Source organism: Perognathus longimembris, chromosome 23, assembly GCF_023159225.1.
Source record: "Perognathus longimembris pacificus isolate PPM17 chromosome 23, ASM2315922v1, whole genome shotgun sequence".
Classification (NCBI taxonomy): Eukaryota; Metazoa; Chordata; class Mammalia; order Rodentia; family Heteromyidae; genus Perognathus; species Perognathus longimembris.
The window spans coordinates 7,431,368-7,451,937 of NC_063183.1; the positions used below are offsets into that span (position 1 = coordinate 7,431,368).

The window sequence follows — 20,570 nt, forward strand, 5'->3', positions numbered from 1 at the left end:
CTGAAGAAGACTGTCAGTGGAGAGGCCAGAAATAAAGAAAAGAGAAGTTATGTGGGCTGGATGAAGCCAGGAAAGTGGGGGAAATGTGAATCTACTCTAGGTTTGGTGCAGATAAACAGCAGGCCAGGAGCCAAGGTTTGATAGGTCTGGAACATCAGGCTGTTGAGCTTGGATTTTGTGTGTGTGTGTGTGTGTGTGTGTGTGTGTGTGTGTTGTGAAGCATGTACTCAGGGTCTAAGCACGTCCCTAAGCTTTTGTGCTCAAGACTAGCACTTGAACACTTGAGCCATGGCTCTACTTCCTGCTTTTTGGTGGTTCACTAGAGATAAGAATCTCACAGACTTTTCCTGCCTGGGCCGATTGCCAACAGTGATCCTCAGATCTCAGCCTCCTGAGGAGCTGAGATTACAGGTGTGAGGCACTGGTACCCAGCTGGATTTGTTTTTGAGTCTTCTGGTGGGAGAGCTATGGAGGATTTCTGAGCAATAGAGTGACATTGTCAGCATTGCCTTTGAAAACCATCTCTGGATGGGCTGGGTCAGCTAGGCTCCCTAGTCTAGGTGGAAGGGAATTCATAGGGAATGAAAGAGTTGGTTTTGAGTTTGGGACATTGGGGAGAGAGTGGAGACTAATGTCAAAGAAGGAGGGCTCCTGATCTTGAAAGGGCCCAGCACCCCAGGACCAGCCTTCGGCCTTGATATGACCTGATTCAGCTAAATAAAGCTGGGGAGGGGGGACGGGACCTGGGGGACTTGTCGGCTCACTGCCCCTGAGGTAACCATTAATCTTTCCTCTGGGGGAAGCCAGGGAGCTGGTCCTTTGAGGGGCAGATTGTGGGCAGAATGGAGGAACGCACCCAGGCAGGCGCTGAAGCAGGGCTAGGGGACCAGAAGGCTCTTATTGACAATCCTGCCGACATCTTGGTCATTGCCGCCTACTTCCTTCTGGTCATTGGTGTTGGCTTGTGGGTGAGAAATTGAGGGGCTGGCTGGGCTTCTGGGGCCTGGGGGGAAAATAATCTTTGATAAGACCCAGAGATGGGGTAGGAGAAGGATGCTTGGGATTTTGAAGGAGAGTCCCAGGATGGAGGAAACAACTCTTTTTAGGGTTTCAGAGAGGCCCAAGGAACATGAATTCCTTTGGATTTTGTTTAGTAGGGGTGGGGGAGGCGGACAGTGGGTTTTCAGTAAGCTCAGCCTTTTAGATGAAGTCTCTGTGCACATTACTTCCAGTTGCAGTGACTAGCGAAGGATTGATTCTGAGTTCACCCACTATCAGGCTTGAGTAGTCGGATGGTAGGATGAGGGCGGGGGTGACTTGGTAGTCTGAAGGGGAGAAGATTGGGGGTTGGGGTGTAATAAGGGGAGTCCACTGCTGGTTAATCTTCAGCCTGAAACAAGGCTGAGGAATGTGTTGAGGAGGCTAATGAAGTCCAAAGATGTGCCCCTGAACTCAGTTTCTCCGCTCTGCCACCCCTCCCCCCCCCCCCAGTCTATGTGCAGAACCAACAGAGGCACTGTTGGTGGCTACTTCCTGGCAGGACGCAGCATGGTGTGGTGGCCGGTGAGAGGGGCTTGGGCCTGTGCGGTGGGAGGGGCTCTAGAGGATGGAGCCCAGCTCACCCCACCCCCACTTCTGGGCCACCCAGGTTGGAGCATCTCTCTTCGCCAGCAACATCGGCAGCGGCCACTTTGTAGGCCTGGCAGGGACCGGGGCAGCAAATGGCTTGGCTGTGGCTGGATTCGAGTGGAATGTAAGGCCTTTTAAGAAAATTGATAATCACCCCCACCCCAGTGGGAACCCCCAGGAGGGTCACACCTTGGGAAAGCTCCCAGCAGATGGGATATGAGAGTTGGGGTGTACCAGGTGTGGAAAGAGACCGGGTGATGAGTGAAGCCCCGATGTGCAGCTTGGAGGCAGGAGGAGGTACCCACGTGCAAGGATAGGATGGGTGCTGTTTCTGATTGCTTTGTGAATGGGCACCACCAGCTGGTCCCTCCTCCCCTATGAGCCTTGGTGTACTCCTCTCTGACGAGGCAGGCAGCACCAAGATGGAGTAGCTCCTATGTGGATGCTTTCCAAAGCTGTGTGTATGAGGATCTTTTCAATTATAGCACAGGAGCAGACAGTTTTGGGTGAGGCTCACCTTGGAGTGTGTGTGTATGTGTGTGTATGTGTGTGTGTGTGTGTGTGTGTGTGTGTGTGTGTGCCAGTACTGGGATTTGAACTGAGGGCCTAGAAGCTGTCCCTTAGCTTCAATGCTCAAGGCTGATGCTCTACCATCGAGCCACCGCTCCACTTTAATCTTTTTGGTGGTTCATTGGAGATAAGAGTCTCGCAGACAGTCCTCAGATCTCAGCCTCCTGGGTCAGCTAGGATGACAGGTGCAAGCCTCTGGCTTCCCGCTGCAGGAGAGTTTTGAGCACGGGGCTTCCTGGAAGAGAAGGCCTTTGAGGGACTAAAGTTTGGGTGGGTGGAGAAGAGAGAAAGAAGCAGCCGTGCCTGACAGAGACTGACATCCTTGCTAGAAAAAAAGCGCTCAAGAACATAGAGGCCCCCTTAGGAGGGCCTGGCCCGGGTGATGGAAGGACAACAATGCTAGTGAAGGGCCTAAGAGGATGTCAAGGTTTCCTTTAAGTGCTCAGGCTTATCTCTTGCAGTTGTCCTTTGGGCCCAGATTCAAACCTTCCCAGAACCACGTGCTCTAGCATTGTACGGTTCACAGATAGATTTCTCAGATCCTTCAGAGGTGAGGACAGAACCCCGGTGGGGATGTAGACAGTCACGCTGCTCCAACAGGCGCTGTTCGTCGTGCTGCTGCTTGGCTGGCTCTTTGTGCCTGTGTACCTGACTGCAGGGGTCATCACCATGCCGCAGTATCTGCGCAAGCGCTTTGGAGGCCATCGCATCCGCCTCTACCTGTCTGTGCTCTCGCTGTTTCTGTACATCTTCACCAAGATCTCGGTGCGCGTGGCTGGCGGGGAGGGATGGGTTCCTACAAGGGTGGGGCAGGAGGCCTCGTGGAGGCAAGAGCCAGGAAAGAATCAATCTTGGGAGTCATGGGCACAGTTGGGAGAGACCTGGGAAGGTGCAGGCGGTACGACCTTTTGAAGTGTGGGCATGTAAGATGGTTGCCTGGCCAGGATTTGGACCTGGATCGCTGCCCCTTGACCCTGGGTCCTGACCTTTGTGCCCTTGCTCTTTTCCCCTAAGGTGGACATGTTTTCCGGGGCAGTATTCATTCAGCAGGCTCTGGGTTGGAACATCTATGCTTCAGTTATTGCACTCCTAGGCATCACCATGATTTACACGGTGACAGGTGGGCCCAGCACCAGCATGGAGGTGGTGTGTGTGTAAGGGATTGGCCGGGGCTGGTGTTGGGAGCTATGGTGTCACTTAGGGGAGCCACATGGAACAGGGAAGTTTGGAAGTGTGGTGTCACGCAAGCAGGAGCAGGACCTAGTTTAGCATCACAGCTTCACTTTTACCCTCCCTCCCTCCCTCCCTCCCTCCCTCCCTCCCTCCCTCCCTCCCTCCCTCCCTCCCTCCCTCCCTCCCTCTCCCTCCCTCCCTCCCTTTCTCTTTCTATTTTGGTGGCTATTGGGCTTGAACGCTGGGCCTGGGCTCTGTCCTTGAGCTTTTCTGCTTAAGGCTCATGCTCTACCACTTTGAGCCACAACGCCACCTCCCAAAGCCTCACTTCCTCTCCCTACTGTCTTCTTATGTGGAAGGCTGGGTGCTCATCTAGTGTTGGGCTTCAGGGTGGCAAATAGGGAGAAATAGGAGATTTCCTCATAAATGGACTTGGCCGGTCTGCAAGATCTCTCTGGTCAAGCCCAATGCAGCTCTGAGGCCCCAAGAGTGAGCCCCAGAGAAGATAGCCAATGGTATTGGTGAGCTTGGTGCCAAGTTGGCCTCCTGGGTGGAGACTTGAACCCTTATGATTCATCTTGTCCAACCCAGATGTAGGGGACCCACAGTGGAGGTCCTGCCCACGGGTGTTTGCCAAGAGGGCACCTCAGGCTCCAATCTGCTTCCCCAAGCCCTTGCTTCTTGCTGCCCAGGGGTGCCAATGGAATGGAACGCCATTTAAAAATCTGTTCTTCAAGAAGGGGGTACTTTTCATTGTGCTGAGGGTCAGGAACCAGGCCATCTCCACTGACTCAGGCCTGTTGCAGGGGGGCTGGCAGCGCTGATGTACACAGACACCGTGCAGACCTTCGTCATTCTTGCAGGGGCTTTCATCCTCACCGGTTACGGTAGGGGGCGTGGCCAGCAGGGGCGGGGCACGATCATCTCTGGCTCCTGAGGCCCATGGGCCTTAGCACTGATGCTCTTGCCCACACAGCTTTCCACGAGGTGGGCGGGTACTCTGGGCTCTTCGACAAATACCTGGGAGCTGTGACTTCACTGACGGTGTCTGAGGATCCGGCTGTGGGCAACATCTCCAGCTCCTGCTATCAGCCAAGGCCTGACTCGTACCACCTACTTCGGGACCCTGTGACAGGGGACCTGCCGTGGCCCGCACTGCTCGTGGGGCTCACTATTGTCTCGGGCTGGTATTGGTGTAGTGACCAGGTGCGCAGCCAGGGCTGGGGGTCCTCCCTCTCTGGATGGAGCGGGGATGGGCTGACCCCTATCTTCTAACGTGTGGTCAGAGGGTGCAGAACCTGGCGATGGTGGGGCTAAAATGGATGGAGCAAGAACCTGGTGGCACACATGTTCAAGAGGCACTGCAGAGCCAGAGGACGGATGCCGATGAGAGTGGGGGTGGGGAAGGGGTGGCCAGGCCTGAGAGGAAGGGGTGCGCCTGGCATGCCCCCTCTCCCCCCCCTCCAGTAGTAGGTTGCCCGTCACAGGTCATTGTTCAGCGCTGCCTGGCTGGCAAGAACCTGACACACATCAAGGCAGGCTGCATCTTGTGCGGCTACCTGAAGCTTACGCCCATGTTCCTCATGGTCATGCCTGGGATGATCAGTCGCATCCTCTACCCAGGTAAAGCTGGCCCAACCTGCCCCCAGCCTGTGCGCTGTCCCTCCTACAGACCTCCCCAAATCTGGTGCCTAGGGGTCCCATCGCTCCCCTTCTGGGGTTACCCACCCACCCCAATTCCCAGACGCAGCTCTGTCCTAGCTGCCTCTGGGCTGCTGCTTTCTTGTAGATGAAGTGGCGTGCGTGGTGCCTGAGGTGTGCAAGCGGGTGTGTGGCACCGAGGTGGGCTGCTCCAACATTGCCTACCCGAGGCTCGTGGTGAAGCTCATGCCCAATGGTGAGGGCGGGTCCATGCCATACTGGGCTGGGCTGCTGTGGGACTGCAAATGGAGGGGTCACCCCTGCCACACCCACACCTGTCCGGCACCCCCTTCCTTCCCTCCCCCCAGGGAGGGGGGCTGCTGCCTCACAGATCCCATTGGCTGCAGGTCTGCGTGGACTCATGCTGGCCGTCATGCTGGCCGCGCTCATGTCCTCACTGGCCTCCATCTTTAACAGCAGCAGCACGCTTTTCACCATGGATATCTACACGCGCTTGCGGCCTCGTGCCAGCGATGGGGAGCTGCTGATAGTTGGCAGGTGTGCCCCAGGCCCCCATGCTGCCCCTCAAAAGAACTTGGGTAGAAGCTGGGCACTGGTGGCTCATGCCTGTGATCCTAGCTACTCAGGAGGCCGAGATCTGAATATCCCATTTTTTTTATTTTTTGCCAGTCCTGGGCCTTGGACTCAGGGCCTGAGCACTGTCCCTGGCTTCTTCTTGCTCAAGGCTAGCACTCTGCCACTTGAGCCACAGCGCCACTTCTGGCCATTTTCTGTATATGTGGTGCTGGGGAATTGAACCCAGGGCCTCATGTATACGAGGCAAGCACTCTTGCCACTAGGCCATATCCCCAGCCCAATATCCCATTTTTTTTTTTTTTTTTGCCAGTCCTGGGGCTTGGACTCAGGGCCTGAGCACTGTCCCTGGCTTCTTTTTGCTCAAGGCTGGCACTCTGTCACTTGAGCCACAGCTCCACTTCTGGCCGTTTTCTATATATATGGTACTGGGGAATAGAACCCATGGCTTCATGTATACAAGGCAAGCACTCTTGCCACTAGGCCATATTCCCAGCCTGAATATCCCAGTTTGAAGCCAGCCTGGCAGAAAAGTCCTTGTGAGACTCTTATCCACAATTATTCCTCAAAAACTAGAAGTGGGGCTGTGGCTCAAGTGGTAGAGTGCTAGCCAAAAAACAGTGACAGTGCCCAAGCCCTGAGTTCAAGCCCCAGTACTGGCTGTCTCTTTCTCTTTCTCTCTCTCACACACACAGAGCTTGAGGAAGGGCATAGATCACTGGGTGGAAAGCCTCCTCTCGTCCCCCCACTGTAGGCTCTGGGTGGTGTTCATCGTGGCAGTGTCAGTGGCCTGGCTCCCAGTCGTGCAGGCAGCCCAGGGTGGCCAACTGTTCGACTATATCCAGTCTGTCTCCAGCTACTTGGCACCGCCCGTGTCGGCCGTCTTTGTGCTGGCACTCTTTGTGCCCCGAGTTAATGAGAAGGTGAGCAGGAGCTGCACTTGGGAGGCAGGCCCTGGGCTCCAGCATCCAGAGCAGGCTGACGCCATTTCCCCTGCAGGGAGCCTTCTGGGGACTGGTTGGGGGCCTGGTGATGGGCCTCGCTCGCCTCATTCCTGAGTTCTCCTTCGGTTCGGGTAGCTGTGTGCGACCCTCGGCATGCCCTGCAATCCTCTGCCGCGTGCACTACCTCTACTTTGCCATCATCCTCTTCGTCTGCTCTGGCCTCCTCACCCTCATCATCTCCCTATGTACTGCACCCATCCCGCAGAAGCACGTAAGTGCTGGCTTCTGCCCGGGCAGCCCTGGGGAGTGGACATGGACGACACCAACATCCTCTGCTACTCCACTTCTGGGCATGGCCAGGGCACCTGCATGTCGGTACTTGAGGGTGGGTGGGAGAGAGCTTGGAGTCCCATGTGAACTTGCATTTACACAGCAAGGACATTTTTTATTGAAATGACATTTGTTTGAAAGAGTTTAGGGGGAGGCACATGGAATGTCTTAAGAGGGTGGGTGGTTAAAGCCCCCCAAAGTCAGTTCTTCGCATGGTCTTTGGAACTCACAACACAGGCTGCCATGGCTGGTGAAGTCTGGGGGAGCCGGGTCAGGCTGGGTGTGCCCACAGAAAGGAGGGGCCTGTGGCGTGGGGTGGGACGGCAGAACTCCCACTTGGCCCCTGCTCCCACCCCTCCCCAGCTCCACCGCCTGGTTTTCAGTCTCCGGCACAGCAAGGAAGAGCGGGAGGACCTGGATGCTGATGAGCCCCAAGGCCCAGCTTCTCCCCCGGTACAGAACGGATGCCCGGAGCACGCGGTGGAGATGGAGGGTAAGGCGCAGCCCAGACAGGGGGCCCGGGGAGTCCTGCAGCCCACTCCCTTCAGACTAACTGCTAGCCTTGGTTTCCCTCAGAGCCTCCGCCTCCAGCCCCTGGCCCCTTCCGACGGTGCCTGCTCTGGTTCTGTGGGATGAGCAGGGGTGGGGCAGGGGGCCCCCAGCCCCCGACAGAGGAGGAGGCGGCAGCAGCAGCCAGGCGGCTGGAGGACATCAGTGAGGATCCCAGATGGGCTCGTGTGGTCGGCCTCAATGCCCTGCTCATGATGACAGTGGCAGTGTTCCTCTGGGGATTTTATGCATGACACCACGAACCACAAGCAAGGCATAAAAAAGGCTGTGCCTCGTAAAAAGTGGGAATGAGGCGGCCTGCGGTGGATCCCAGAAAAGGGGAAAGGACAAGGGAAGGGTGGTCTCAGGGCCCAGGTTCCCATCTCTCTGCCTGGGGTCCAACCCCCTTCATCGGCAGTCACTTCTCATGAGGCAAGTGACCAATGGGTCATAGCAATTTGCATGAGCCAAAATAAAGCTGTCTGCCCTCCATTATGCTGCGGTCACGGACTGCTCACAAGACCTTCTTCTCTGGAGACAGAGGCCACGTGGCCCTCCACTCATCCACCTCGAGGTGGTGCTTCTCAGTTTTCCAGCCCGAGGCCTGCAATCCTGGGGAGAGGGCATGGGGTGTCTGAAGCTGGGGATGGGGCACAAGCGCTAGGCTGGCAGGAGTAAGGGTGGAGTGGGCGCCGGTATGCAGAGGTGAAGGCTGGGGGCAGGGTGTGGGCTCTGCTGGTCAATCTCTGATAAAAAGGCTGAAACCTCATCTGGTTGCAGCCAAAATCTAGAGATTGTACATGGAAAGGTCATTTTCAAACTGGGAGCTGGTGGCTCAGGCCTGTAATCCTAGCTACTCAGAAGCCTGAGATCTGAAGACTGGTTTGAAGCCAGCCTGGTCAGGAATATCTGTTGAGAACCAGCAAAAAGCCAGAAGTGGATCTGTGTCTTGAGAGGAAAAGCTAACCGGCAGTGCCCAGGCTCTGAGTTCAAGCCCCAGGACAGCCCAAAAGAGAGGGGAAGGTCATTTTCAGTGATGCAAATTCCTAAATGCCAACTTGGATTACAGACCATCAACACTGACATGGCCTCAAGGGATCAGTCTAACATCCTTCATCTATATAGGGAAGCGGAGCCCCAGATGTCAGCCGTCACTCATCTCCCAGGTGAAAGCATGGAATAAAGACAGGCAGGGCTGAGAAGTTGCAGGGTTGGTGTTACCTTTCAGAAACTCTGGGAATAGCTTGTCCAGCACTTGGTATGTCTCCCTGACAATGGTCCCGCCATCTTTCTCAGGACCTGTGAAGGGTGGGTGCAGAACCAGGTCTTGTGTCCTCAGTGGGTCAGCCAGCCCACCTTCCTTCCACTCCAGTGTGGATATGAGGCTCTTACCTGCCTGAACTTGACTTCTCAGCTCCTCCAGTTCTCCTGGAAGTGGTCCATCTTCCTGCAGAGCTCCAAGCACCAGCCCATGTGTGGCAGCCCTCAGGACAGTCTCGGGGCCTGCCATCTGGCTCAGAACCACCTGTACCCGGTCTGGAGGGAGCAGAGGGCAGATATATATAGCAGGGGAGGCCCACATCACCAATGCTCAGCCCTAATGCTCTGCTTTGCCCATCTGCCCTGAGGCCTTAGTGAGGAATGGAAGGTCCTCTCTCCATCTCTCCTTTCCACCTTTTCCTGTTGTTTCCAATTTCTCTGGCCAATCTGAAACGTTCAATTTCTAAATATAACTTCCTAACAGCTCATGTTAGGAAGGACTTTCAAAATGCCACTGGCAAAACAACTCAGGATGGGAGAGCAGAGTGGTCCCCACCAACAAGCCAAGGTCACAGTCTAATTCAACTGTATCACAATGGACAGTGTTTGCACAAAATCCCAGGAAAACACCCCTGGTAATAAGGCAGTAATAAGGGGTGCAGTGAATTTCACTGGGGCGTGCAGCTTATAATTCAAGTGGGCCAGTGTAGTCTACAGCAGCCTCCAAACTGCCCCCTGAACTTGAGCCCTGGGGCTGGAGGTCTCGGGCTGGGAGAATGTGGACACACTCACGTCGTGACGGGGTCCAGCGAAGCAGGTAGGGCTGTTGGTGCCCCTCTACCAGCTGCTTCAGCTCAGATACACTGGTGGGGAGAAGATTGCAGTGGGAAGGGGAAGCAAGGCTGTTAACCCTAACTGTCCACACACCCGAGCGATTCCTTAGACATTACCTGCAATCCACATCCATCCTTCCCTCCTTCCTGTATACAGCTGTCCATGACCCACCTGCTACTCTTCCTTCAACAAACACCTTATGTGTGCTTTGCACTTAACCGCCCTGCGTTCCTCAAGTACTCATGCTGACCCCCAAGTCTGTATCTCAGACAGAGGTGGGGCTTGGTCAAGGAGGCCTCTAGGGGAGGCAGGAAGGAGTGGGAGACACTGGGCCACTCACCTGGAGACCAAGCAATGTAAGGGGACGCCCAGGGACATTGACAGAGATGGCTGGAAACCTGTGGGAAGCTGGAGTCAGGAGGCCCAGGCATGGGGAAGAGCCGGGGAGATACACTACAAGACACCAAGGGGCTGGGTCACCTGTCCACAGTGGCTCCATCTGATTGGCTGAAGCTGGGTCAAGTATCTCTCCCCTCTGAAGGAAGTGCTTCAGGACAAGCTGGAGCCGGCTTTCATTCAAGGTCTCCATGACAAGGGCCCGGACTGCCCGGTAGTTGGCATAGATGTGGAGGGCCGTGAGGAGGAAGAAACATCCGAGGCTGAGGCTGGGACAAGACAATGAGGTGGCCAAGGGGAAGAGGCCCAGCCAGTGGCCCCTGGCCTGCCATGCTCCTGGCTTACCTAGGGCAACCTGATACCAGAGGGAGCATCAGCAGGCTGACCAGGAGTCCTGCTAGGTTCACCAGCGTCTCCTAGAAAATGGCAGACAGGTCCAGAGTTGGAGGGCTCCCCTCCAGAAGCTCCCTATTCTGATGGGATGTTAAATAACTTTTAGTGTTTTAGGTGAGTGAGCTTCCATTTGAAATTTTGATATATCCTCCTCGGCTCAGAAGCAAGTAGTTCTTCCCAGAAGCCACACAGTGACAATGAAGCCACCTTGGCTAAGGCAGGGGCCTGCAGGGGAGTAGCACATGGCCAGGTTGCCCTGTTTCTGCCTCACTGGGGAAGCCCTGAGGCATCGGGAGCCTGTGGGGTTGGGGGGAGAGGGGAACAGGGCTGGGACCAGCCAGCGGGGCATGCTAAAGACCAGGGCCTGTTCCCACTTTAACAACCTGTAGATTTGGAGCTGCGAGACCTCAAGGAAGGGCTAGATCAAGTAGTTTTGGAGAGAAGGCACGTGCCTGAGGGCACCCAGGTGGCCTGGACTTCTCCATGCTTCAGTTCTCTTCCTGTAACACTATGAGCATGGGATGAGCTCACAGAAATCTCTGGCCTGAGGTCAGTGCTTGATGAGTATTTGCTTTGTTAGTATTACTAAGTTAGTATGAAAGAAGACTGGAAGGCAGGCTGGGTGAGGACAGAGGATTTGAAACTGTTTTAGTGTCTGAGAAAACCTCCCATTCCCGGGCCTCACTCTCACTGGTAAGGCAGGATAATAACAATCTACCTTGACAGGGTTGGAGTTTGGGGGAGGAGTTCCTGCAGAGTTCAGTCTCAGGGATGACCTGCTCCAGGCTCCCTGGGTCAGGTGGAGAGGCGAGGCACAAAACCTGCTACATGGCTAAGTGGAGGTCTCTGGCCAGTGGCCCACAACCCCACATACCTGCACACAGGGTCTCATGTGGTTGAAGCCCCCAGCCCCCAGGGCCTACAGAGCCTTTTTGGGGTCATCCTAGCAAATGGGAAGGGGGTGACGTGGATTTCCTGCCAGCAGGGCCATGCCAATAGACCTGACCTCACATCCTGAAAGCCACAGTAGGAGACACTTATGCTTCTATCCTTTCCCAAGGGAATTTAAGTGTCTTCTCCCATATCCCCAGTTGTGGCCTGGCTGTCCCCTCCTCCCCATCTCTCCAACTCTCCCCTCCCACACACCCTCCTTGGTCCCAGCTGCTTACCTGACTGCTGTCCTTGGCTGACACATCGGCCATATTGTTTCTCCGAGCCTGGTGCACAGTCAGCGCAGCCCGAGTGGCCCCGCCAGCCACGCTCACAATGCACTGGGGGGAGAGAGGGAGGGTGGGGGGGGTGTGGGCCATGTGCTATAGCAATACAAGTCCTCTGGATCTCTCCCGGAGACCTCAGGTGGTAAAGCTCACCCATGAGGGTCATACATCACCATGTACATGCTGTTTTCATTAAGCCTCTTTGAGATGCTTGACAGCTTAGGATGGGGGGGGGGTGTGGGGTGTGTGTGTGTGTGTGTGTGTGTGTGTGTGTGTGTGTGTGTACGCTGATACAGGGGCTGGAACTCAAGGCCTAGGCACTGTTCTTTAGCTTTTTTCACTCCATGCTAGCACTCTTCCATTTGAGCCATACCACCAATCCAGCCTTTTGATGGTTAATTGGAGATAAGTCTCACAGACTCTCCTGACTGGGCTGGCTTTGAATTGTGGTCCTCAGATCTCAGCCTCCTGAGTAGCTATGATTACAGGCGTGAGCTGGGATACTTTTAGCTGCCATTCCATAAATACTTGTGTGGCACCTTTTCACAGATGGGAGGGATGTGTTCTCTCCAAATATGTTTTCCTCAAAGACTGAAACCTAGACAGGAAGACACTCCCCAAATGTGGACACCGGACGTTCACTTCCCTTCCTCTCACCTGTTGGCTCTGAGCTCCTTCTCCAGTCCTGTAACTGCAGGTACACCGCTGAGGGCTGGCTGAGCCCTCAGGAGATATATCTAAACTTTCTTGTTCTTTTAGAAGTGCTGTGAGTGGGGGGCCCCGGGGCACACACATAGCACCACCAGGGCAAGTATCTCAGCATGGTTGCCCAGAGGTGGGTACCTTGGCCAGGTTGCTGGTGCTGACGGTCATGGTGAAACAGATTGGGTAGATGGGAGCCATAATCTCGAGGAACATGGCTACATCATTGAGGATGTCAGCAAAGAGCCTGGGGAAGGAGCAGAGTTTAGAGGTCAGAGATGAGAGACCTTCACGACAGAGCACTGTCCTCCCCTCCCTTCATCCCAGCACCTGCTCACCTCCACTGCTTGGCGTTGCAGTCCAATTTGCTCCTATTGGGGACAAGATTGTTGTAATTTAGAGTGAAGGACAAAACATGTCCTGGGGCCAAGTAGGGAAGGACACCTAACTCCAGCCAGACACCTGTTCTCACACTGTCCCTGCCTGACACGGGACCAGGCTGGGAGGACCTGCAGTGACCCCTGGGTGTTTTGTTTCCCCTTTATGCATCCACAACTTACTAAAGGTAAACTTGATGTTTAGTGGCTGCTTCCTACGCTCTAGCACTCTACTCCTGGGTTCCTCTACCCTCTCTTCTTGCTTCATTGAGGGTTCTCAGAAAAAAAAAAGTGCATAGACTTGGAACAGACAAACCAACACTAAACTGGGTGTAACCCTGCATATTACAGATAACCAGCCAAGGCTCCCTGGGCCCACATGGACAGCGGGGTGGGGGAGGCCAAGACAAAGAGCAGGGCCCCAACATTCAGGCCTGGGATATTCAGCTACATAACTCTGCAGAAAGCCACTTCTGTCTCTGTGCCAGGCAGCCATTTCCAGACTGCCACCATGGGAAGAGTTACAGGCTTCAGATTCAAATCCCACCTCACTAAGTACAGGACAATGGGCTTGCGCAAGTAAATTCCTCTTTGTGTGTGTGTGTGTGTTTCATGTCTTCAAAATGGACTGTCAGGGGCTGGGGATATGGCCTAGTGGCAAGAGTGCCTGCCTCATATACATGAGGCCCTGGGTTCGATTCCCCAGAACCACATATACAGAAAATGGCCAGAAGTGGCGCTGTGGCTCAAGTGGCAGAGTGCTAGCCTTGAGCAAAAAAAAAAGCCAGGGACAGTGCTAAGGCCCAGAGTCCAAGCCCCAGGACTGGCCAAAAAAAAAAAAAAAAGGACTGTCAATCCCACCCTATAAAATTGTTGCAGTGGTTAGATAGAACAGAATGCTGTGGCACACAGCTGGAGCTAGTTTATTGAGTACTTACTAAGTACCATGAGATGCACTAAGCAGGCTGCTGACTATCTCAATGAACCTGGGTGGTCACAATGAAATGTGGTGTTTTTTTTTTTTTTTTTGTCATTCACGGGGCTTGAACTCAGGGCTTGGGAGCGCTTTGTGCTCAAGGCTAGCATTCTACCACTTTGAGTCACAGCTCCACTTTCAGTTTTTGAGTAGTTACTTTGGAGTAAGAGTTCCACAGGGAAGTTTTGGCCCGGGCTGTCTTCAAACTATGATCCTCGGATCTCAGCCTCTGGAGTAGCTAGGATTACAGGGGTGAGCCACTGGCACCCAGCACTGATATAATTTTTAATCACTCCTATGGGCATACTGCCAGAAACTGGCTGACTAGAGAGAGACTCACCCTTTCCACCAGGCAAAGACGATGCGGCCCAGCATGCCAGCTGAATCTGGGGAAGAGAAGGTCCTGGTAAGGACGAGGGGGACAGCGCCTGGCAGACCCTGGCACTGAGCTCCGCTCTAGGGCACTCGGGCCTCCTATGAGTCATGCTTAACCAGGCTGGACTCAAGGGAGATGACTAAGAATGTGGACAGGCACCTAGAGCACCTGTTCCTTCTGATTTTTAGTCTCGGGAGGGACCATCCTCTTTTGCAGACAAACCGGCAGAATTTCAGAGATACCAGGTAGATAAAACAGGGACCTCTGTAAGACAATATGAACCTCCAGGTTTTTGGGAAGACTTGGAGGATGTGGCAACGCTGGGTCTGCCTTACCTCACACATGGTCATTCAAAGGGGCATGTGAACAACAGGCCCTCCCTGGCCAGCCAACTCTCCTCCAGTTTTGTTCTGTGAGGTCCTGTGGCTTTTCAGGCCTACTCTCTGTCACTCACCTAACCTCTTCTCTCCAAGCACATTATATAAGCTTCTCACTACCCTACTAAGCAGGAGATCAACTAGTGACCGTGAACACAAAGACTGCTTTTACTGCTTAGCGGGAGCCCACTGGACCAGACTCCATTGTTCTTGCCTTTGGTGGCACCCTCACATCCCATCAGATGTGTATCATCCTGGGGCCACCTGTGGATCTTCAAGGCAGTCTGCAGGGCCCTTGTGAGAACCTGGAGGTTGACACTAGGTTGCATTGACATATGCCCACTCTATGATTTCAAAGTCGCATTGCCCATCACAATAGGAAATAATTCCTTTGCCTCACAACCATCTGGGAGGAAGATCTACAAACTTCTGAATCTTACTAACAAATAAGATAACAAATTATATTCAGCTCCACTCTCTAAATTGTAACTGGCAAGAGTATGGTAGTTAAGGGTGGATAGGGAGGGTGTGTTTGTGGCAGCTTTGACTCTCACCTACAATGGGAAGTATATATATTGGGACAATTACAGTTGGAGGCCAGATGAGGCAAAAAGTTTGGAAGATATCACCTTGTTAAGGTGATGTTAAGCCAGATGTGATGACTCTCCCTCTGTAACCCCCGCTACATAGCGGTAGAAAGATCTTAATCTGATGCCAGCTGAACACCATGTATGAGACCTCTCCTTTGATAAATAACTAAATGATGGCTGGAGGTATGGCTCAAGTGGTAATGAACTTGCCTGACTACTAAGTAGTGTTCAAATCCTAGTGGCTGCCCTCCTCAACACACACAAAAAGGATCAGCTGGTATAAGTCTGAATCCTGGGACTAAGTGACCTCACACAATATATTTCACTTCACTTCTCTGTGCTGGACTTTTTTCACCTGAAAAACAGAAAGGATAATGCCATACAAGCAGCTGCTGTCAGGGTTAAGAAGCATATTACATGTAAATGATAAAAGTGGACAGTTTGTCTGACTTACAGTAGACTGTCAAAATATCAGCCGCTAGTATAGCAGTAGCAGTACTATTGGCAGGTATGATCATGACACCATTCCATTACTAATCTGCAACTGAAAAGGATCACGTTCAAAATTTCAAATTTTAATGGGTATTTACTTATTGTCTTTTTCTTTGTTCCTATCCTCCCTATTTTCCTTGCTTTTGGTACTCAGGACTTGGGGTTGCTAGGCAAGTGCTATACTATTTGTGTCTTGTAAATGACTTTTTGGGGGGGTGCTGGTAAAAGGGCTTGAAGTGAAGACCTCACACTCTTGCTTTGCTTAGCCTTTTCACTCTAGCTTGGTGCTCAACTACTTGAACCACACCTGTACTTCCAGCTTTTTGCTGATTAATTGGAGTTATGAGTCTCAAAGATTTTCCTGCCAGTGCTGGCTTCAAAGTATGATCCTTGTATCTCAGCTTCCTGAGTAGCTAGGATTACAGGCATGAGCTATGTTAATTTTCAAAGCAACATCCTTCAATTCCTTGCAACTAATCATCTCCCACTGTGGAATGACTAATGGTTTTATCCCATAAATTGTATTTTCACGAAATCCTCTATCAAGAGACTAAAAGGCAACGGGGAGTTGGACAATGACTTTGGGGCTTGGGATCCGCCTGATTTAGGAACTCTGCAGTTTGTGTGGCAAAAACAGTGCCATTTCCGGGATAGCGGTATTCCAGCTCTGAGTTTACACAAGTCAGGCTATCCTAAGGGTCGGGTAGGGAGAAGACCTGGCTCCAGTATTTACATCCGCGCAGAGCTGGGGGCCACAGAGCTGCTACTGGTGGTGGTTAGGGGCGGCAAGGGGGGGCTTTGCAGCGGGGGTGGGGTGAGGGGGTGGGGAGAAATGGGGCCAGGGACCCATCCACAGGTGGCCCCAGAGGTGCCAGCTCACCTTTCACCAGCCAGGTGGCGGTGGCGGCCGACACCGAGGCTTTCGCGTTCCCCACCCCCAGGCCCAGCAAGACGGAATGCGTGGCCAGGGAGCCTGAGAGGCTGGAAGCAAAGGCCTGGAGAAGAAAAGAGGGGCGGGGTGAGGGTTTGCAGGAGAGAAGTGGGGCGGGCGAGGGTCTAGAGGCTGCTGGAGGCGGGGGTAGGGGGGTGGGCGGACGACGGTCTGGGGGCTGCCGGGGAGGGCGGGCAAGGGTCTGGAGGGGCGGGTCCCCACCGGCCAAGTCCTCCCGCAGGGTCCCCCACCTGCACCGAGTCCCACAGCTGGTAGGGCAGGTAATCGGCGCTGACGCTGTCGGGGAAGCCCTGCGGCAGGAACACGGCCCCGAGGCCCGCCAGGGGCTGCGCGGCGGCCCCGGGAGCTCCGTCGGCGCCGCCGCCCGGGCCCGTGGGGGTCGCGGGGGTCTTCCTGGGGAGTCGCCACCAGCGCCAGCCCGCCGCCTCCCACTGTAGGCTGCCGTCCTCGGCCGCGCGGCAGCCCCGGGCGGCTCCCGAGCCGAACTGCTCGGAGCACAGCGGGGCCCCGACGCCGGCCCCGTCCGCCATCGTGACTGTCCCCACCACTCGACAGGTGGGAAGTGGGGGGGGGGGGGCGACACGGAAGCGCACTTCCGGTTTAGCGGTGGCGGCCGCCGGCGGGCAATCCCGCGCACTTCCGGGCGGGCTATGGCGACCGCGGGGGGACAATCTTCTCCCGCCGCACGGACGCTCGCCTCCGCGCTGCTCTATGTCCGGCAGGCAGAGCCCATCACAGCGTCTCCCGGGCTCCTTGTCCCTCTTCCGACAACCCTGCCGCACTGCACTGCAGACCTAGAAGAAAGTTCTTTGTGATATTTTGTAGCAGCGAGCGCCCTTTGGCCTGGTCAAGCCACTGCGTGCAACTTCCAGTAATGGAGAGAAGGAAAAGAAGGCGTCTTTCGGGAGAATTATTGTGTTTGAGACCTTATTGGACCACTTAAATTTCCTTCTTTGCTGTGGGGCCAGGGACAATATAATATTTTGACCTTTGTCTCCTTTTGGATGTCCTTTCTTCCTAGGTAGGCCCGGGTTGGCCTGGGACTTGTCATGGAGAGCAGACAGGCAGAGAACTCGCCATCCTCCTGCCTTACTCAACCTCCTGAGGGTTGGGGTTACCGGCATGTGCCACCAGGCCCAGTTTATTTTTACTTTTTATTCCTACTACTACTTAACTCATGGTGGGAGTGCAACGATAATAGACTAAATGAATGCATGATGGGAAGAAACTGGGCAAGTTAATTCTGGAGGCCTGTTATGGGAAAACTTAAGCCTTCTAGCTTCACTTGCTTTTAGCTGGCTTTAAAAATTGCTAATTTCGGCCGGGCACTGGTAGCTCATGCCTGTACTCCTAGCTACTCAGGAGGCTGAGATCTGAAGATGGTGGTTCGAAGCCATCCCAGGCAGGAAAGTCCATGAAACTCTTATCTCCAATGAACTGCCAAAAAGAAGTGGAGCAGGGGCTCAAGTGGAAAAGTGAATGAAAAAGCTTAGGGACAGCACCCAGGCCATGAGTTCCAAGTCCCTGGACCAGCATACACAAAAAATTATTCATTTGGGAGGCCATAGAGCTGAGCAATATTAGTTTCCCATTAGCTTTTCTGTAGATACCACCTCTGATGTGGGTGTTAGGGTGATAATGGCTGCCTTGAAGGTCACTTTTGTTGAAAGCACCAATTCTCTTGGCTTTACAGATATCTACCAGAAGACTAAAACAAGGATGAAAACTACGTGTTATGCAGGACTTAACAAATGTTCTATCTGGGACTGCAACACAAGGTTGATTTTATCATATGTGTCTATTGTTTCTTTTCCTCTTCAAGGATGAAAACACCAATATAAGAATAACTAAGGGGCTGGGAATATGGCCTAGTGGTAGAGTGCTTGCTTTGTACGCATGAAGCCCTAGGTTCCTCAGCACCACATATGTAGAAAAAGCCAGAAGTGGCACTGTGGCTCAAATGGTAGAGTGCTATCCTCGAGCAAAAAAAAAAAAAAAAAAAAAAGCCAGGGACAATGCTTAGGCCCTGAGTTCATGCCCCAGGACTGGCAAAAAAGAATAACTAAGAAGTCTCATTTCCCCGCTGTTCCTTTTTTTCCTCCATATAAAGCCCTTTCATACTCCTGAGTTCCATGAGACCTCCTTCTCCTTCTTTTTCTTTTTTCTGGGTGCTGTCCCTTAGCTTTTTTGTTCAAGGTTGGCACTCTACCACTTGAGCGACCTCCACCTCTGGCTTTTTGGTGGTTAATTGAAGATAAAAGTCTCATGGATTTGACTGCGAAGCTTTGAACTCAGGATCTCACTTTTGCGAGTCTGGCTTGTTCTGTTGGTGCTCTGCCACTTGAGTCAATTCTCCATTCCTGCTTTTTGCTTGCTACTTTGGAGATGGAGTCGCTTAGACACTTCTGCTTGTGCCGACTTCAAACTATGATCTACCAAGTCCCAGCCTCCTGAGTAGCTAGGATTATAGGTGTGTGAATAACCAATACCTGACCTTTTTTTTTTTTTAAATCAGCAAATAAAATGTCTTAGTTTCTAGCTTGACATTCTTCATCTTTCTGACCCATGTGGCCTCAGCTGACAACTCTCTACTTGAGACTTCTGATTCTCCCAAACTATCACTTTTTTTCAGGGACATCGCCTTGGACTGCCCTTCCTCACCATCCTTCCCTATCTGATACCTACAGAGTCTTTGAGTCTGAGATAAAGAGTACTTTACTCAAATTTCTCTCTCTCTCTCTCTCTTTTTTTTTTTTGCCAGTCCTGGGTCTTGGACTCATGGCCTGAGCACTGTCCCTGGCTTCTTTTTGCTCAAGGCTAGCACTCTACCACTTGAGCCACAGCGCTACCTCTGGCCTTTTCTATATATGTGGTGCTGAGGAATTGAACCCAGGGCTTCGTGTATATGAGGCAAGCACTCTTGCCACTAGGTCATCTTCCCAGCCCTCAAAAAAAAATTAGAGTTTCTTGATAGAGTGAAAAATCAAAAGGTTATAAAATTGTGTTACAATTTTAATGTTAGCTTCTGTGAAACTACTAAACTCTGACACCAACTTTTTCTTTTGTAGTCATGGGACTTGAATTCAGGGCCTGGGTGCTGTCTATATTTTGCTCAAGGCTAGTGCTTTACCACTTTGAGCCACAGCATCATTTCTGATTTTCTGGTGGTTTATTGGAGATAAGAGTCTCACGGACTTTCCTGCCTGGGCTGGCTTTGAACCATGATCCTCAGATCTCAGCCTCCTGAGTAGCTAGGATGACAGGAGTGAACCACTGACTTTTATGAATGAATTCCATTTGAAGGCCCCTGCTTGTAGGTTATGCTCATGGTTATAACTGTGAGGCTGGAGGTAACTTGTCTATTTATTTGGCCCTTAGTTTTTTCAGTCAGTGTAACATTTAGTTAGTTATTAATATGCTACTTGTATTTGCCAGCTTATATTTGCTCTTTGAAAATTACCTTACATTAGTTACATAGAAAATAATTTCATTGTTGCATTTCTGTTCACAGTCACAGTATGTTTGAATCAATTCATATTTGGTGTGTGTGTGTGTGTGTGTGTGTGTGTGTGTGTGTGTGCTGAGGCTTGGACTCAGAGCCTGGGTGCTGTCCTTTAGCCTTTTTCCTCAAGGCTGGTGCTCTACCACTTGAGCCACATCACCACTTCCAGCCTTTTGCTGTCTGTGATCCTCAGATCTCAGTTTCTTTTTTTTTTTTTTTTTTTTTTTTTTGGCCAGTCCTGGGCCTTGGACTCAGGGCCTGAGCACTGTCCCTGGCTTCTTCCCGCTCAAGGCTAGCACTCTGCCACTTGAGCCACAGCGCCGCTTCTGGCCATTTTCTGTATATGTGGTGCTGGGGAATCGAACCTAGGGCCTCGTGTATCCGAGGCAGGCACTCTTGCCACTAGGCTATATCCCCAGCCCCCTCAGTTTCTTGAATAGCTAGGATTACAGGCAAGAGCCATTGGTGCCTGACTTCCTTTTTTTTTTTTTTTTTTTTTTTTTGAGACAGGGTCTCATGGTACAGTCCAGGCTGGTCTCATACTTAACCATCTTCCTCCCTCAGCCTCCTCAATGCTGGGGTTACAGACACATGCATTATGGAGCACACCCTGGTAGAGTCCTGTTCTCTCATCTTACAGAGGTCATCTGCAAAATATGCTTATGAGGACACATACTTAATGCACACTTGGAAACA

The 20,570-nt window shown here is 52.8% G+C and overlaps 2 protein-coding genes across 2 annotated transcripts; one reads left to right on the top strand and one right to left on the bottom strand.

Annotated features, from left to right (window-relative positions):
* The first annotated feature begins 809 nt into the window (after nt 1–809).
* Slc5a2 (solute carrier family 5 member 2) lies at nt 810–7,684 on the top strand. Its single transcript, XM_048333319.1, has 14 exons — nt 810–968; nt 1,492–1,563; nt 1,649–1,753; nt 2,800–2,964; nt 3,214–3,319; nt 4,179–4,259; nt 4,349–4,578; nt 4,860–4,995; nt 5,162–5,269; nt 5,421–5,571; nt 6,362–6,530; nt 6,607–6,822; nt 7,245–7,374; nt 7,458–7,684. Exons 1-14 carry the CDS (start codon nt 843–845, stop codon nt 7,682–7,684), a joined length of 2,022 nt encoding a protein of 673 aa, XP_048189276.1. The 5' UTR covers nt 810–842.
* Nucleotides 6,971–16,954, bottom strand: Rusf1 (RUS family member 1). Its single transcript, XM_048333320.1, has 13 exons — nt 16,603–16,954; nt 16,301–16,415; nt 13,926–13,971; nt 12,571–12,603; nt 12,374–12,479; nt 11,483–11,584; nt 10,266–10,336; nt 10,005–10,189; nt 9,865–9,922; nt 9,483–9,553; nt 8,823–8,966; nt 8,652–8,729; nt 6,971–8,042 (listed from the first exon to the last, which is right to left on the bottom strand). The coding sequence occupies exons 1-13, from the start codon at nt 16,900–16,902 to the stop codon at nt 7,945–7,947; spliced, it is 1,407 nt and encodes a 468-aa protein (XP_048189277.1). The 5' UTR covers nt 16,903–16,954; the 3' UTR covers nt 6,971–7,944.
* Nucleotides 16,955–20,570: the final 3,616 nt, after the last annotated feature.